The sequence below is a fragment of the Ursus maritimus genome, unplaced genomic scaffold (assembly GCF_017311325.1).
Source record: "Ursus maritimus isolate PB19 unplaced genomic scaffold, ASM1731132v1 scaffold_6, whole genome shotgun sequence".
Taxonomy (NCBI): domain Eukaryota; kingdom Metazoa; phylum Chordata; class Mammalia; order Carnivora; family Ursidae; genus Ursus; species Ursus maritimus.
In genome coordinates, this window is record NW_024426774.1 from 15567381 (window position 1) to 15586375 (window position 18995).

The 18995-nt window shown below is 47.3% G+C and overlaps 1 protein-coding gene across 3 annotated transcripts in view; it reads right to left on the reverse strand.

Annotated features, from left to right (window-relative positions):
* Positions 1 to 5113: 5113 nt before the first annotated feature.
* LDAH (lipid droplet associated hydrolase) overlaps positions 5114 to 18995 on the reverse strand; it is a 104202-nt gene continuing 90320 nt past the window's right edge. For all 3 annotated transcript variants that reach the window (XM_008700383.2, XM_008700381.2, XM_040622935.1), the window contains one exon: positions 5114 to 8727. In XM_008700383.2, the coding sequence (XP_008698605.1) occupies positions 8536 to 8727 (192 nt within the window). In that variant the 3' untranslated portion in view covers positions 5114 to 8535. The remainder of the gene's footprint in view (positions 8728 to 18995) is intronic.

Sequence of the window (18995 nt, forward strand, 5' to 3'; positions counted from 1 at the left end):
TGAATGCAAGCTGAAAGCTCCTTCGTCGGCTCTCTTCCAGCTCTGGTTTGGCCGGAGCAGAGCTCCGAGGCTTGGAGGCTGGAGACCGGGCCACCTCCCTTCTGCTCTCAGGGGCCGCGGGGGTCGCTGGAGCTGATGTGGGGAGTGTCGCCCACGCCCAGGCCGGCTGGCAGGGAGGTACAAACCCCTGTGTATATGTAGTCTCAAGTTTAAATAGGTTGTACATACTGGAATGTAAATGAACTGTAAAACGGCAATCTCTATTTTTCTTGACAGTCATACAGCAGATATATATTTGTTAAACATGCTCCTCATTAACCATTCTAATATTTTGTACAGATATGTTGATTAAATATTTTACTGATAAACCTGCCCTTGGCTGTCTTTAGAGAACCGGCTTGTGCCTTGTGATTCAGCCTTTCTCTGGTGGTCTGCCCCCACGGCTCCACACTAAGAACACAAGCCACTTAGGCGTTAGGACAATGGCACGGAAACGGGGCTCCATGGTAGCTCTGGGCCTGCCGGTCTTTACGCGCACCGTTCCCCCTTGAAACAGCTCAGGCTCTCGCGTGCATGCGGATGGGGCCTCGGGTCTCTGTAACCGGTGTGGCTCTGTAGGACATGACACAGTCCGTACTGCACGAAGCCACTGCACGGGAAGGTATCCCAGCTTGGGTTCGGGGGCCAAGAGGCCAACACGCAGTGGAAAAGCATTTTCCCTTTGGAAAATGAGCACTGCCATGCGTCACGAGTGAGCGTTGTCATTCCAAACACAGTCCGAGCGGAAAGGTTTTGCTCCTACACAGCAGGCCGCTGTAGGATCTGTCTCACCTCAGAGAGCCTGAGCACCCCCATTCTGAGGCTGCCCGGGGAGGCCTCTGAAATCCACAGCCACGGCAGCGCCCAAATGCGGCAGCTCCCTCTGCAAGGCCAGTTACATGTTTTAGGGAAACCAGCAAAGTCCGAGAGCAATGTGGCTGCTTTTGCTCAGTACGCTGCAGACGAGTCCAAAGATCTGGGCTCCGGGGCAGCACCTCGCACCCTTCAGGACCTTTCTCAGGCCGGGCCGGAGAGGACCAGCCACTCACAACTTTTTCCTACAACACGGGACGGAGAAAGCTATTTCATCTGTTCCTTACGTATTTCTGGGAGAGGGTCAGTGACAGAGGAGCCGCATGGGGAAGGTGACAGGGCCTTGCCTCAGGAACGGCTCGTTACCAGAATTACCTCCTCTGGGATGTGGACGCGGCCAGGGGACGCCCCTTTCTGCAGAGCAGTATCGGCTGTTCCTGCGGCGGGGTAACACCTGTCCCTGTGGTCGCGTTTGTCTGTCCCTGGTGAAATGTAGATCAAGAAAGTCAGCTCCCCCCCTTTTGTTTTATTTATAATGATTTTTTATTTTATTATGTTAGTCATCATACAGTACATCCCCGGTTTCCGATGTAAGGCTCGATGATTCATTAGTTGTGTGTAACACCCAGTGCACCATGCAATACGTGCCCTCCTTACTACCCATCACCAGCCTATCCCATTCCCCCACCCCCCTCCCCTCTGTGGCCCTCAGTTTGTTTCTCAGAGTCCATAGTCTCTCATGTTTCATTCCCCCTTCTGATTACCCCCCCTTTCTTTATCCCTTTCTTCCCCTACCGATCATCCTAGTTCTTATGTTCCATAGATGAGAGAAATCATATGATAGTTGTCTTTCTCTGCTTGACTTATTTCACTTGTCAGCTCCCCTTTTGCTTCTTAATTTTATTACTACTAAGGAAGGCTTTCTCTTCGGAAGAAAATCATGTTCACCCTTCAACTAACTCACTTGGTAGGTACATTCAAGTATAAGATTTAAGACTCTGCCGTCGAGAAGTGTGAAGTCTTGTCGGGATTGTTTATAACGATCCTCGGTCAGTTCTTCATTTTCCTTTCTCGGTCTCCGCATGGCCTACCCTGGCATTCCGTGGTGGGGAGGGGGATACAGTCGGCAGACAAGGGGGAGTTACGGGCAGAAAGGAAAGTCAGGGGTAACTTTTGGACTTTTATCCTGTTCCCCGAGCACGGATGAGAGCAAGTGTCAATGGTCCACAGTGACTGATGCCGACGGGAGGTGCCGGCTGCCGCCTGTGCTCCCTCTGGGGGGTCCTGGTGTTCCATCCACCCTCCGTGCCCAGCGTCTGCCCACTGCCCAGCAGCCAAGGCCGACGCGTGCCACCTGCCGCTCTGCCGGGGCGCCCCCTGACTTGGTCGTGGGTGCCTTATGTGCTCCTGTGCCGCTGGGAATCCCACTTTCTTCTGTGCGGGAGGAGGAGGGATCTGGGGGGGGACCTCATCCGCTGCAACATGTCACCAGCGTGCAGCCGCGGACTGCGAGGCCGTGGGCGTCTGCCAGTCCTAATCGCATGCAGGTGCGCAGCCCGCCGGCGTGGCCAGCAGGAGGAAGCCCAGCTGTGGCGTGGAGCCGGAGCAGGCTGCGTTTGCGGAGACGGGATTCGAGTCCCTCTGTGAGGAGGGAGGCCCTGCAGGTGCACCCGCACCCCTGGCTGTAATGGACGCCCAGTCACAGGGTCACATTCCCGTCCCAGGGAAGAGGAATTTTCCCATAGACTTACCCAGCAAGTCTGTCCCAACGTGGGGAGGTCAGCACAGGCCCCTTTGCCAGAATGTCTGAGGAATGCAATCCAAAATGAAAACGCTCTGCTCTCCCAGAGCCCGGTCTGGGGTATTGTTGCTGTAATTCCCGCTTGGGGTGCTGCACGGGGTTAGCGCTCAACAAATAATAACCGCATATTTGGTAGTTGCTAAGACTCAAACTCCAGAGGCTTTCTGACCGTGGAAGAATGGAACAGTTGCAGTCGGAGGGGACAGAATGGCCACGAAGCGTGGGGGCCTTGCTTTCTGTAGTCCCCAGTGCCAGAAAGCCAACATTTGGTGTCCCCGAGTCTAGCTGCCCTGGCCATGCATGGCTCAGCTGGGGAAAGGCGTGAGGGATAAAAGAGCTAGTCCACCTCACATTTCCATTTACACATTCAGTTGTGAGCGACGCAGAGTCCCTGAGGTGTGATTCCCTGAGAGCCTGACCAACTGAGAGAATCATGTTTTTTGAGAGGTTGACTATCAGGTATGGTAGAAACTTGTATTGATTTAGGTAAAACTTACTAATATATTGTGGGGCTGGCCCTATTCTATAAGGCCTGAGGACACAGATGACAAGACACAAGTTCCATGTCCTAGGACTCTCCTTTTAAGGGCAGGAAGGAGTTTGGTGGTGGGGGTGGGAGGAGCAGACTGGAAAAATAGAATTCCAGCAGTAACTGGTAAATGCTCTGATAGAGAGGGAGCCAGGCACCCTGAGGGCTCCGAGGGAGGGAGAGGGGGAGAGGAGCTACGCTAGGAGGCAGGAGCAGAGGCCTGAGCGGTTGGCCTCTGGGGCCCAGTCTGGAGGTGGGAGAGGGTGGCGGAGCAGTTGACTCCAAGGGTTTCGGAGCACAGGTGCGCTCAGAGAAGTCAGTGCCTGGAGGGCCAAGGCGGCTGCGGGAGCGAGCAGAGGGTCAGGAGGGACTGCAGCCTCTGCTTTGACTCCTGCAGACAGGCCTTCCTCCTTGCAATCCGCTGCCTGTTGCACCGCCCCGTCCCTGGCCCGCTGGTCTGTTCTCTCATTCTTCTAAAACTATTCCCCTGTTACCAACTAGCTACTCTTCACTGGGCCTGCTAACCTGGCCTTCATTTACCCTTCCCTGACTCCCTCGTCCAGCCTTCCACTCTTGCTGGGCTGCCCACTCTTGCCTCCAGGAGGCAGCACTGGGCCATGCAAAGGGGAGGAAGCCCTGGGTCTGAGTAGAGATGCCTGTGAATTCCCGTGGCCTCTCAGTAGCTGTGAGATCTTGAGCCAGTCACTTACCTCTCTGGTCTGTGATGATCTGTACTGAGGACAGCTAGAGCCTCCGGGACCGCAAGGCTTCACTGATACGCAGAAAGTGCAGGGCGAGCATACACTGCTTTTGGTGGGCTCGCTCCTGTCTCCCAAACCACCCAAGCTCTACCTGTCTTCTCTGGCACTAGGAGCAGCCTCCTCCCCACTCCCTTTGGGGGTTTCCTCTTCACAGGACTACGGCAAACCAGAGCCTTGAGTCTGGTGGAAGAGGCCAGACCCGTGACCCACAGTGGCTGCCCCGGTGGACCGGAGCCATCACTCGCCTACATCTCTACGGGGCATAGGCAGGAACCTCAGCCCCTTTGGAAAGGGACTCCTGCAGGAGAGCTTCCGCCTTCAGGCCTCAGAGAGAGATGTGTTCACAGAGCACATTCAGTTCCAGCCACTGACCTCTCTTTAAACCCCACCTCCCATGGGACGGAGCAGCCCAAGTATGTCCTCTTCTCTCCTGCAAGAGGAGGTCAGGAACAAAGATGATGTCTCAGGTTATTTAAGAAATGTTTTGCTTCCTGCATCTTTTCTAAATCCGCCGTAAGATCCTCAAGGTAAACTTCCAGCATCCTGCGCTGCTCGGAGGAGGCCTGCACAGCCTGGGGCCAGAAAGCTGAGCCAGGTGAGCAACCGCCCCCCCCAAATAGGAACCAGAAATGCTAAGACAGCAAGAATCAAGTTGCAGGCTGGTTGAAACCGTGTAGAAGCTGAGACAGCACCGGGTCCTCTGGTGCACCAAAAAGAAGAGAGAGCAAAAGTCTTCTAGGCTTTTCCTTCAGGTACCATTTTACAGAGCATCTACCATAAGTCGGACAGGGTGCTAGATGCTATTATGCATGACCTCAATTAGCCCCATTAAAAACAAACAAAAGGGGCGCCTGAGTGGCTCAGTGAGTTAAGTGTCTGCCTTGGGCTCAGGTCATGATCTCAGGACCCTGGAATCCAGCCCTGCTCAGCGGGGAGCCTGGTTCTCCCTCTCCCTCTGCCGCTTCCCCGTCTTGTGCTCTCTCACTCTGTCAAATAAATAAAATCTTTAGAAACACACAAACAAAAACCCTCCCCAAATCTAACATCCCAAAATGAAAGTATTTTCACGGATGACCAGATGGAGCGTGGGGAGCCTCAGCAGGCTAAGCCGAAATGTAGCATCGAGAACCCAGTAAATGACAGATCCAGCATTTGAACTCCGATCTCCACTTACTGCTTAGAAGAAGAAATTTATTTTCTGGAAAAGCAGCAATGAGAGACAGATGTAGGAGAGAGCATGGTGGCTTTTTAAAAATTACTTCTATAAATTTCAAACTCATCTCAAACTTACAGAAAAGTTGCAAGTACAAAGAACATTTTCTTTCTTCTCTGAACCATTTGAGAGTAAAATGACATGATGCCTGATCACCACCAGCACTTCCTGTGCCTTCAGCACAAATAAGGACATTCTCTTCTCCACAATCCAACCACGGAAGTCGGAAAATTCACATCGATCTCTTACTTCCAGCTCATCTGTAGACCCCGATCAAGTTGTGCAAACTGTCCCAACAATGTTTTCTTTTATAAGAAAGCCTCTAATCCAGAAGCAAATGTTACATTATGTTGTCATGTCTTTTTAGTCTTCATGGAATTCATTTTGGGCGCCTGGGTGCCTCAGTTGGTGAAGCGTCTGCCTCTTGGTTTCGGCTCAGGTCATGACTTCAGGGTTATGGGACTGAGCCCCTCGGCAGGGAGTCTGTTTGAAGATTCTCTCCCTTTGCCCTTCCCCCAACTTGCACGAGCAATCTTTCTCTCTCAAATAAATAAGTCTTTAAAAAAATAATATGGAACTAACTTTAATATAATGTAAGGTGAAGAGAAATCAAGCCTTTGGAAGTCCCTGGCTCTCCAAGGGTTGGGTGGAGAAGTGGCTGGTGAGAGGTCCCTAGCCACCTCGGACATGAGCGCAGAGGGCCACAGGAGGTGCCTCTAGAGGTTCTCTCTGTCCCCTGGGCCAGCAGAGCATGAGAATCACCCATGGGAGCTGGTTATGACCCATATGAAGCTAAATCTTTGACAAGGACCATCCATGTGGCTGACTGGTACATACAGGCAGAAATGCTTCTGGAAAATGAATTTTATCCACTGCCTATCAATTTTAGTCTTTTCTTTTTTATGATGATGTTTAATAATAATAATTATTATTATAGCCAATCTTTATTGAGAAGATACTCTTGGCCAAGAATTGCACTAAATGCTTTAATCATCTCACTTAATTCTTCCAGCAATATGAGATATGCTTTATTATTAATCCTACTTGTAAGTGAGGACACTGAGGCATGGAAAATTAGAGAAAGTTGCCTAAAAATCACACAGATGATGAGACCTCCAGAGTTCTTATACGGTATCAGCACCTCATACATATGCATGGGAACAGTTAGTCTTTTAATTTCTAATGAAATAAAATGAACTTCAATCTAAAATTGGATTCTTCCTTCTCTAAAAGAAATACTGAGGAAATGGCTTTTCAATTTAACAGAGAGACTTTGGCTTGAGTCTAACTCAGGAGGACTGCTCAGATTATACCCTCCTCCCCAACACAGAGATCAGGCCAGGCAGTTGTAAGTGCTGGTAAAATATTTATTTTGAAAACTCATTTGATGATCAGATGATAAACAGAAAACGAGCCCCTTTTACTTTATCATTTTACTTTGTATCGTTTTTTTAAGCTCTGAAAAACCAAAATAAGACACAATGTCATACATGTGGACTTGGGAAATATGGCGTAATATAAAATAATGCTGAAAGAAAAGCTGGGGGATGTTATTCTTTGAGTAGGTGTGATTCACCCAGGACTTTATGCAAGGCACTTCAGAGCCACGAATCCTAAGCTTCTAACATCAGATTTCCAGAAGGCCTCCCCACACAGAGGCTGATCAGGATTTTGTGTGCAGCCCTGTGCCAATGTGTGTCTCCTGGCTTCTCTCCAGGGCAAGAGCACTCCTTGCCTGGGGCTTGGCTCTTCCCCTCTGAGAAGTCATTTGCTCAGATGCACAAGCCATGCCAAGGGACAGGGACTCGTTCAACACTCACCACTGGGTTGGCAGCATATCAGAGCTGAATCTTTCATCGGGGGCTTTAGGCTTTGAAAGGAAGGAGAACATTCTATCGTTCTTATGGAATGATACACCATGAGGGGTCTCCTCTAGGAGAAAACTGAATGTTTCTGATCAATTGTCAACTATCACTGCTGTCAGTGGGAATTATTAGCTCCTAGGGTCTCAGGATTGAGTCATTTTAGGGAAGGCAGAAATATTGTGAGCCTGTTCTAGGCTGGAGAACAAGCTTCTTCTCTACTGGAGCTCAAGGCATCCAGAGAAGGTGAATTCACATAATTCATTATGGCTTGTTTTGGTTCAGTAGTCAAACAATTTCCTTCCAACTAACAAAACCAAGGCAGAAATGTAGAACTCATTTATGCTAATTCTCTATTCAGTGACTGAAAGATGCCCTCTCAAAAATTGCTTACTGGAAGATTTTCAGAAGAAAAGAATCATGACATAGCCAGGAACTCTATCCTCGATGCCTAGCATAGTATTTGGCTCATAGCTGGTCCTCAATGTAGTTTTATTGGAAAAATCACAGAAGAGGCAACTCCATGAGACAGGTACGGGCTGGCTTTGGGACACCGAGGGCCTCCGCGTCCTGGCCCTGCAGAAGAGGAGCCTGCGGGAGCTCACAAGCTGGCAGGCTAGGGCTCTGCTCAGAGCTTGCTGGCTGTCTTATGGCAGGAGGTGTGGTCAGGATCCCTCAACAACTGTTACTGGGTTCCCTCACCAAAGGAATGTCTGGTGAACTTCACTCTGTCTAATGCAGGCAGATCAGGAAGTCTCACTCCTCAGGGAATCTTCTCAGAGATGCAGACAAGCAGTGTCTCCCCTGATGTTGGCTCTGCTTCTGGTTCGTGACATGGTGCAAGTAGTAACAGGGTGGGAGCGGGCGGCGATGCGGGCTGTGCTGGTATCCAGCCCGACTCTGATGACCTCAGCCAAGAGCTGTACAAAGTCAGTCCCGGCTGATCTTCAGCTTTTTAAGGGAGACCCAGGTCCACTTCCAAGATCCACTACTCCTCACTTCCTGCTACTGGAATGTGTGTCCTCATGATCTCATATGCTTACGTATCCGACTCTACGCTTCACATTCACTGATCTCTTTCACATGTTCTAGCACTGTTTCATAATTTCCTTTAGAGATCCTACTCTACCTGGTAACTGGATTAAAATCAACTAAATTTAGACTTCCTTCTGTTTGCAAGGATCCTGCCTACTAAAATCAGCCGCGTGGTGCCACCGGGGTATCTCACGCAAACATAAGGGGTCCTGGTTAGATCACTGATCACTGTGTTCCCTGAGTCTTGGAAAATGTGGTGTTGAACCTATGGTGTATTTCATCAATTGTGTTTACTTCAGCCGGTAGTACGGGGAGCTAGCTGGGAGCGGACAGTAAGCAAGGAGGTTCTTTTTGTTTTCCTCTTCTAATATCCAACATTAACAATGACCACTTACCTACTAAGTATACTACTAACCACTAAGAGAAGGCACACCCACTGCGGCTATGTACTAGCTGTCAGTGATGTTTCCACGGGGCAGTACTTATATCTTGGACAGATCATCCTTCAGCCAGTCAGCTACCATGTCAGCCATTTCCTGGGGAAAACGGAGGATAAAAGCATGAGGTATTTTTTTCTCACAGAGTCGAATATCTCCTTCTGGAAAATCTTTCTTTATGTCTTCATAGTATTTCGTTGGACACCAAGCATCTATAGTTCCATAATAAAATGTAAGCTAAAAGACAAGACAAAAACATTTTATTAGAAAACATTTTTCCTCTTCCAACACAAACATGACACTAGCAACCTGCAATGCTTTGAAAACAGCTCCCGTCCCTGGCCCTGCGGGCTAGTCCCTAGGCTCCCTCCAGAGCATGGCTCTCTTAAGGCAGTGACCTGCACGGTGTATGGGAGTGAATTAAGAGGCATCTGATAGAAAGAAACCCATCCCCATATAGGGAGGGAGAGTCTTGTGTGAGAGATCACCCATGATTCACTAAAAGGACGTGCCAGCCAAGCTGTATACATTGAGACTGGGATGGGCACTGGAGAGGTGACTGGTGAGGACAAGGACGAGTTACTGAGACATAATCACTGAGTGATTAGTGACCATTCATTACACACTTCACCATTTCCACGCAGCTGAAGATGAATCAGATAGACTCAGGCTTCTCAATGCAGCAGAGGAAAAGTGAGCAGAACCCTGAGAGTGTGTATAACATTTCTACGAACAGGCTCCGTGCAGCAGGGGAGCGTGCTGATTCAGTGGGCAGGTGACATAATCATACTTCAGGTGACAGCAAGCAGCTGCACGGGGACAGAGCCTCTGTGAGACATTACTAAGACCCTTACTGGATACTGATCTAGATCTGCCCATGATACACACACATGCGCGCGCGCACACACACACACACACACACACACACGCTCATACAGGTATCCGCTGCTTTTCCAAAGTCTGTGTTCTGCCGCTTTGCTTTTATGAAATACCTGTTAGTATCTGTTTTCGCCAACTGAAAGAAATCCAAAGAGTTTTTACTTTTATGAACAAAGGCTAAAAGTGAAGTAGTGTTCAGTGTTTGTTTGGCAGTGGGCAGGTAGACAAGCTGCGTGCGTGCACCTGGAGCCGCGAGGGTGGCTCCCCTAAGCACTTCCCCTGGAACTCCATTCCACATCAAGCCACCAGAGCTTTGAACTGTGTCTGTAAGCATCTGTGCTTTACCTCGATTTACTGTGTGCACCCACTAGCAAGATGTGTCCTAAGGTATCAGAAAAGCCTACGAGAGCTGATTTTTGGGGCCTGGGAACACTTGAAAAATTTTCACCATATAGATTAAAGGTAACTGCTTCTTTGCTTTATGCCATTTCAACTTATAAAAGGTTTCACAGGAATGTTCAACTTTCAGATAGTGGGAGAAACCAGAAGTCCCCAGGACTTCACACAATGAAGTGACATGATCAGGTCTGGCTACAATGGCGACGAGAGATGGAGGAGTCACGGTGTGGTGGAAGGACAGGATGGGTACATGTGTTACTGTCCACTGATTCCACTCTAACAGCCATTAAATCCATTAGCTGAATATGGACAGGAAAGACTGCGCTTATAAAAATGCTGGCCTTTATTACAATAACCTTATGACTTAACCAATATTTAAAAGGATAGTTAATACTTTAAAGAGAAAAATCTGTGAATGCAGTAGTCCAGAGAGTCAATTACTACCAGCTAAACCTTGAGGTACACACTTCCTCTGAATTACTTCATAGAGATTTTTCTGGGTGTCACCTGGGGTTTTAGTTTTGAATGCTGCAAAGGATCCGTGGCTCATAGGCTGCTCACTCATTCCTCCCATTCTCTGGTTTTTGCTCACTGCAACCGTTTCTGGGCACTCCAAAGGCCCTAAAACCGAAATTCATTTTGCCATGGCTCTTAGCAGAGTGCGAAGTTCTTCCTGTTGCTGGAGACCAGAGGGCCTGGCAGTGGCCTGGTTCTCTCCTTCGGGGGTCAGTCTCTCTACAGCTCAGGCATGCTGCAACCTCACAGCCAGTGGGTGACTATTTTGGCCAGCAACTCCCTGCCATAGCTTCCCTTTGAGGTACTGCTGGGAGGACCCACTGCCTGCAGACATTAATTACCTACCAATAGGGCTAACAACTTTAGGTTCTCTCTAAACGACGCCCTACCTTTACCCACAAGAATCTCTTAAATTACATTTGGGAAATAGTGTGGAACAGTCACCCTGCCCAGTGGTTCCGCACTTCCTCCGAGTATGAAACAGTGCTGCGAAATCTGGGAATACTGACTTGGGCTCATGTCCATCAGGGGTGATCCTCTGCTCCAGTGCACTCTCTTGATGGAAGATTCCTGAACACCGAGAAAGGCACTCTGGGAGCCCTCACACCAGCACAAGCTGGTGGTGGAGTCTAGGGAAAAGCCCTACTACAAAAGGGTCAACTAGAAGGAGGGCCAGGCAGAAAGACCGCCCCAGGAGTCTCTCTGATGGGGACTATCAGCACCGAATGTGCCCGCTGGTGCTTCTGCCTCACATTTCAAAGACTCATTCTATGGAGAACTCAGCATTACCTTTCAGTGAGGCAATCACCACCTGAAATGTCTCCACCGAAAAGTCCAGCTTGGTGAGCCGCAGCGCTGGGGAAACACCATTCCTTCCCTCGTGCATGAAAGTGTCAGACAGCTCAGCAGGACCAATACACAAGGACTCCAGGGATCCTACACCTACCTACCTTCGGGTATCAAGAGACAAGCCGTGCCCAAGTAGTTATGGGTGTGTGCTACCCAAGGTATGTACTAGGAACCTTAACGCAGTGTAAAGATGGCGTAATACTGAGGATTCCAGATCTCCCATATGTCCATCTAATTTTATTTCTCAGTCCTCCATGACCAGTAACCATTTAGGGTGGGCTAGATTTTGTTAAATCTCTAAGTGATGGTGGGGTAAGGTCTTTTTTTTTTTTTTTTTGTAATTCTTCTTCAGACTATGTTCACTGAAGGGCCTCTATGAAAATCTTGGCTTACACATAAAACACATGGTTATTCTAATGCCTTTACATACACTGGCTCAAGATACTTCCCGTCCCTATAGATTACAAGTCACAGGCAATAGATCTGAACAGAAGACTCTGCATCTGTAACCCTAAACAGGAAACTGAAAAAGTATGGGGTGTGTAGAGGTACTAGTGGGGGGTGGGGGAAGACAGGTGAAGTAGAAGGAAAGAAAGAACTGGACTCCAAAGCATGGTGGTTAAGAGTGTACACTACTATTGTGTTGATATGTCAAAGCAAATTACCATAATGACACATAATAATGAACTGATAAAAACTGAGAATAATGTACTAAGCTCTATACTCACGAAGTCCTCACAAGAGCACTCCAAGGAAGGCATTTTATGCCTATCTTATACAAAAGAAAACTGAGGCTTAGTGGGGGTACGTCGCTTAAGTTCAAACCATTAGTGAGTTGTAAAGCTGGGTTATAAACCCAGGGACAACATTCCTAATGGGTTCTTTTTACTACTCTTTACAATTAACAACGAACTGACCCATGTTATGAAAACACAAAAGCTAAAAACTGGGGGGAGAGGGCCTTAAACTGGCTTTGAAAACTGAGTGTGGCCAGCAAGGGCAGGAGCACACCCAACACCTGTTACAGCCTCCCTCACCGTCTATGTAGTTCCGAGGCGCTGCATGTCATGGGCAGGATAGCTGCCGGGAAATTACTGGAATTGTTACCTAAGAATCTCACGCTATCAGCGGCACATTTAAAGTCAAAGGTTTGTAAGAAGATAAATTATTTCCTGTAGTTTCTTTCTCCTTGGCACTCTCTTTGATACGCATGAGAGTTGATAAAAAGTACACATTATTGAATGGAAATCATTCCGTGTTTCCAAATTGCTGTCATGTTAAGTAATCCGTTTCTCTATTAAACACAAAATTTAATTTCCCCAGTTTTTGTACATTTTGACTTCTCAGGACTGCTTTGTGTTTTTCCTCATGTGTTTTCTGCGGTAAGGAATTACGGTTACTATAGTCTCTGTGCTCACAGACGTTTTTTCTTTTAGCTTTTCAGTGCGCCCCTAAGGAGATATGTCCCTGCAGAAATGTCCCTACAAATTGTTGCAGTTTGCCACCATACAGAAACCACATTCGTCTTTTCTCATGTGGGTGTTTTTTCTCTCACTTTTTACTGCTGAAACTCACAGATTCAATGCAGTCCCACCAAAAATGACTCTAACCCTATTTCCCATCTGGTATTGGCTAAGTGGCTGAAATTCACAAGTGAGTAAAAACAGCTCTGCCCTGGAGAAGCTGCCAGACTAGGGAAAAACACAGGCATGTACAAACTGGCCCTTCAACACAACCGGCAGAGAGGGAGGTACTGTTACAGGAGCCCATCGCAGGAAAACCCAATTTTTGCCCTGAAGGAGTCAACAAAGCTTTGTTTTAGTACACCTTTTGAGTTGTTGGCTTCTTTGCATTACTAATAGAGGGTTTATTTTAAGAACAAAAGAAATGCTAGAAGCCATCTTATGACCTAGGTTTATACATTTGACTTACCTAATAACTAACAAAAACCACTTTCAAAGACATATCTTAAAATACTGAACATGAAAAAAACCACAAAAATCTCTATCTGGTGTTGTACAACACACACACACACACACACACACACACACACACGGGAATACTATTCAACCATAAAAAGGAAGGAAATCCTGCTGTTTGTGACAATATGGTTGGACCCTGAAGGCATTATGCTAAGTTAGAAAATCAGAGAAAAACAAATACTATGATTTCACTTATAGGTGGAATCTATTAAAAAAAAAAAAAAAGAAGAAAGAAAGAAAGAAAGAAAAAAGAACTCCTAAAAACAAAGAACACATTGGTAGTTTCCAGAGATGGGGGATGGGGAGTGGAGGAATTGGGTAAAGGTGGTCAAAAGGTACAAATTTCCAGTTGTAAGATGAACAAGCCCTGGGGATCTCATGAACAGCGTGGTGACTGTAGTCAAAAGTTTTCACTGTAAGACATTTAAATTTATAACCACATGAAGTGATTATGTTAACTAAACTTATTGTGGTAATCATTTTGCAATAGATACATATACCAAATTCATTATGTTGTATACCTTAAACTAACACAACGTTTTGTGTCAATTATATCTCAATAAAACTGGGGGAAAAAATCTCTATTTGTATTACTTCTCTTTATTAAATAATCCAGTAGGACTATAGGCATTGCAGGAGTCAGAGGTCTACTAAAAGGCAGTTTTTCATAGTCTCAGAATGTTATTTATTTATTTAATTTATTTAATTTATGTATTAATTCATTTATTTACTTATTCATTTTGTTAACCCTACAGATGAGCAGAATTTGAGAAGCTCCTTAGAACATAATTCACCATGTCACCAAGTTTGCTATAAACTAGTTCTTGGCAGTTAAACAAATTGAAATTTCTCTCTTCCAGTGGTCTTTGGGCAATCTGTTTCACGATAGAGTATAGACCTGAGAAGCGGGGTAAATGGTGTTTCAGGGCCAAGATACTCGGAGTGAAAGGGCTTCTCAGAAAGCCTTCATGTTTCATTACGGTCAAATAATGTGTGAAACTGCTCAAGCTCGTTATGCAGTTACGGGGGGAGAGCGGTGCAGTGGGTGCACTGTTGAGAGCTTGGGTCCTGAGCCATACCTGCCTCAACTGGAATCTTGGTTCTTCCATCTATTACTGCTGTTACCTTGGGCCAATTTCTTAGCCTCTCTGTGCCTGTCTCCTTCTCTGTAAAGTGTGGGTGGTAAGGATTAGAAAACAAGCGTATCAGGTACTTGACATATAGTAAGCACTCTAAAGGGCAGTGGCTATTCTACTGGTGATGACAATGAAGACAAAGGGATCTCCTGTGGGGGCAACATTTGTCTAGGTTCTTCCCTACAGTGAGAGTTATGCTCAGGTCAGAGGAAAAAGCAACCACGTGACCTTAAATTAATTTTTAAGAGCATATATTTTCTTCTGATAACCTGCTTTTGATATGTCAGGCTCAGAAAATACATAAGTATTATATACTTTCTTTCCATTTTTTAAAAAAAGATTTATTTTTGGGGGGGAGGAGGGGCAAAGGGGGAGAGAGAGAATCTCAAACAGCCTCCCTGCCAGGCGTGGAACCCGACACGGGGCTCGATCCCACGATCTCAAGATCATGACTTGAGCTGAAATCAAGAGTCAGTTGCTTTAACCGACTGAGCCACCCAGACGCCCCTATATACTCTCTTTAAGCCTAAAGTAAAGCATTTTATTATATAATTATCATACACCGAACACACACTCTCTACACACACACACACACACACACACATACACACACACGCTGTATTCCCCTGAAAAGATCATGGGGAAAGACATTGACTGGAAGACCCAAGATCAGTCATCAACCAAACACACAGGGGAGCACAGCCCCTGTCTTCAAGTCACCACTCCTGCTCGGCTCCCGGAGGCGACTCTCACCACTTCCGCTTATTAATGAGACCTGAAGCCTACAGTGCAGTGCCACCTGGGTATTCCTGGTCGTGTATCTTCCAAAATGAAGGACGGCACCGGCATTGGGAGACCGCCACTTCCCCTCCTGATAGGGTTCACAGGGGGAGCCCCTGGGCTCTTGCAGCAGCAGAGATAAGGTCCTGCTTTCCTGGGCTGCACAGGGATTCCTCTGTTGGCAGAGCTGGGTGCTGAGTGGGTGCTGAGCGGACAAGCTTCCCAGTATGTGTGCAAGCTGACTTCTTTAGAAAGAGTGCTGAGCGGTCACACTGCGCGGCAGGGGAAGCCGCTGCATGGTGACAGTGAGCACAGGGCAATGGCGTAGAAGCCTGTGGGGGGGCGCATTTTCTCCTTTGTGCTCTAAGAAGTCAGAAAAATTATGTCATTCCTGCTTTCTCCCCCTTTCCTCTCCTTCTCAGAAATAACTGCCACCTGACAGGTTTGGGTTTGTTCTTTGTTTTTGTTTTGTGATCACAGAAGACAAAGATCAGATACGAAGCAGCCAGCTGCCCTCCCAGGGGTCAAATTAGTACCGCACATCTGGGTAGCTCCCAGCTAGATCGCCCTGTCCTGCTTTTACTTCCCTGTTTGCAGCCCCTCTCCCCCGGCCTTCCCAGGCTCAGGGCACTAACCCTCCTCCATGAGGTCCACTGCTGCGGAGAACCCAGGGCAGGCTGCTGCTTTCCCTCCCGGACAGTCAGACCCTGAACCCTCAGAGGAGGCCTATTCTGTAACATAAACCTCTACTTTCCCATTATTTAAAAATCGTGTTCCTCTGGGGAACAGAGGGATAGCAGCCACACAGCTTCACGGCTTCACTGCAGTCTTTAGGAGCAAAACCGTTTTTAGGAACTTGAGGAACTACTAAAGAAAGGGCATAGTGTAGGATATTCATTTTCTAATTTACCTTGTTTCCTTTCTTCCTTTTATCCAGAAATGGCTCAGTTAGCATTCTTGAGAACGTGAGAATTAAAATCCCCAAAGATGAAGGAATGTGGCCGAGGATGGAGGTGACAACACAATCCTCTATGACCACTGAGCCCTCTTCCCTCTGCAGGCACCTCGGGGAGCAGTGGCAACCAAGGCACCACAGGAGGAGGAGGAAGCTGGTGGGGTACTGACTGGACCCCTCTCCAGTGGCTGGAACAACTGCGCCTCAACAGGCCTGCAAAGTGAGACTCTCCCCTTTCTGTGTGACTCACGTGTAAAGAGCCAAACACTCCTGCTCCCAAATGGAAGGCACTTGGACCAGCTTTGCCTCTTTCTCACCCGGGACTAGAGTAAGAAGCTGACCCGAGGCGTCAATTTTCTTCTGGTGAGGCTACAGAGTATGAGGCATTGGGAACAAATTTATTCTCTTGTGTTTCTGTTTCTCCCCGATCATAGGCCTCAGGAAACTGGCAGACGTGCTGAAGGGTCTTGCTGAACTAACTTAGAGAAATGGCCAAGTCCAATTGGCCCAAGTCCTGGTAAAGATGAAGTAGTTCTGTGCTTTCCTTTACCACTGTTCGTTCCTGTACAACATCTCCCTCAGGCATCTCAAGGGGAGCAGTGGCTGTGATCTAGAATGGGGTTGGGGCATTCCAGGGTCCCTTGGCTATATATTTAATATCACCAAAATCTTTCACTGCAGAATGAAAATATCTGGGAAGGAGTGTGTGTGGGGAGAAGTTAAGCAAACAGTCTTTTTAAAGAACTCAGAGGCATATCTAGGATATAACTAACTTTATAATAATAATAATAATAATAATAATAATAATAATAATAATAAACAACTTCTATTGAATGCTTAGTACATGCCAGATACTCTTGAAAGGTCTTTATATCAATTATAGCATTATATTTTTGGAACAAATGTATGATACTAGATACTATTATTAAACTGTTTTATTGAGGAAAAAAGGAGGCACAGTGAGGTCACGTAAATTAATCAAGTTTCCATAGGTAAGCGAGTGGTAGAGCCGGGGTTTGAACCTCAGGCTGTGACTCAGAAGACTGCTCCCCAGTACACCCCAACTCTTTTCAATCATGCCCACTTCGGAACTCAGGGTATGCTACCACAAGTGCCTAAGATGAAGCTCTCAAGGTCAAAATGATTGAGATAAAAACAAACCTACCTATTTCCAGGATGACTACGACATTCTGAATAGGTTTCAAATGAAACAGGCAGAACTAACACAATCAGTTTCAGACCGAGGCGTGGCGGAAGGCAGTCCTGGTTAGCTGGTCCAGGCAGCACTTCCTATGCTCCGCTAAGCAGGACGTGTGCATGTCTGAAGGATTTGCATGCCCGAATCTGCAAACAACTGCACAAGGCTTGTTCCCAAAGGCAACATGCACCTCTGGGCTCGGGTGGGCCAAGAAAGAGCCATAGCAGAGGGGTCCCTGTTCCTGAGGACACTTTGCCCCTTTCCCCAACCACCGGCCAGCCTGGCCTGGCCCTCCGGGGCAGCACCACTTTGCAGGCGGCCCCTCCCCGGCTGCCTGCCTTTGTCACGAAGCTGCACCTCGTGTGCTCTCGCTGAACGATCTGAGCCCCCCGCGGACTGACAGTGCTGTTCAGATTCGGCCTGGCAGTAGCGCACACCAGCTGTTTCCATACGCCGAGGCCAGAGATGGTCACGGCAGTTTAGAATTTCCCTCCTAAGTGAGTTTTAAATGAAAACTTCAAGTTTCTTAACCAAACACGAATTCACTTTTCTGTGAATGAGACATACATTCCCTTATCGTTTAGAACAATGACAGAACAAGGGAATGCTGACCTATTGGCCTCAGACACACCAGGTGCCTCACAGAGCAGAACATACCCCCGGGGTTCCCAAAGAACTGGGACTGGGGTGGCGAACAGATTCTCTCACTTGGGTTCATTCTATCCTGGTTCTCATTCCCATCCCTCCCCTTTCATGCCTGTCTTGTTCATTAGCTCCTCTACTTCCTCCCAGCCTTCGAAGCTGTGCTCCCAAGGATCAATCGTTAGACGTCTTCTCTCCATATACTACTCCTTTTGTTACTGCTATCCAGGCTCACGGCTTCAAGTCTATCCTCATTATATCCACATCGAAATTCCACCCTGACCACCACCATTCTAAGCTTCACACCCGTATGTCCAGCTGCCCACCAGACATGTGTCCGCTTGGGGGTCCCACAGGTGTCTCAAACAAAGTACCCACATGAACCACTTTCTCAACCACCTCCCACGACTTGCTGGCACTTCTCCCATATTCCTTATCTTATTACCAACCTAAATACAGAGAAATAGTCTGAGACTCTTCCTTCTCCATTCTCTCATGTCCTATTAGTACAAGTGCTTCTGATTCTACTTCCTATATCTTCCCTATCCTACCTTCTCTCTGCCCCCATTCCACTGCCTCAGTCCTTGTAAAAGCCTTCTGAATGATCTTCCTACCTCGAATTTTCCTCTGCTCCAATATTTTCCATACATTCCATCCCCCCAATAATCCTTCTCATTTGTTAATCCAGCCCCATTCTTAAAGCTGACTGATGTGAACTGGTTGCTCTCAACTGGCTGGCTCTTCACGGATGGCACAGGCTTGGAGGGGTAATGTCAGACAGTGGTCAAACATTTTGTATACACCCTGATCATTACCCCTTCGCTTAAACCATGCATTAGCTCCCCAACACCTCAAAATAATCCTCGTCTTTTTAGTGTAGTATTTCATGGCTTCTTGTTCTCAGGCCAGTGGCCAAGCCACACCACCATGCTGCCTGAACTTTCCTGGTGTCTCTAGAGTAGGGCTTCCTCACTGGGCCGTGGATTCACGTGGATGCGGTGACAGTGGGGGAGGGGTAATGTCAACTTGCTTGGGAAAAAGATGATGTCTATATTTCTGCGAACCTCTAACAATAATTTAGTATTTCCTTCAATTATGAATATAGGCAAGAAACAATACTCATATGAGTAACACCTATATTTTGTTACCTATAAAATTATGGAAATTTT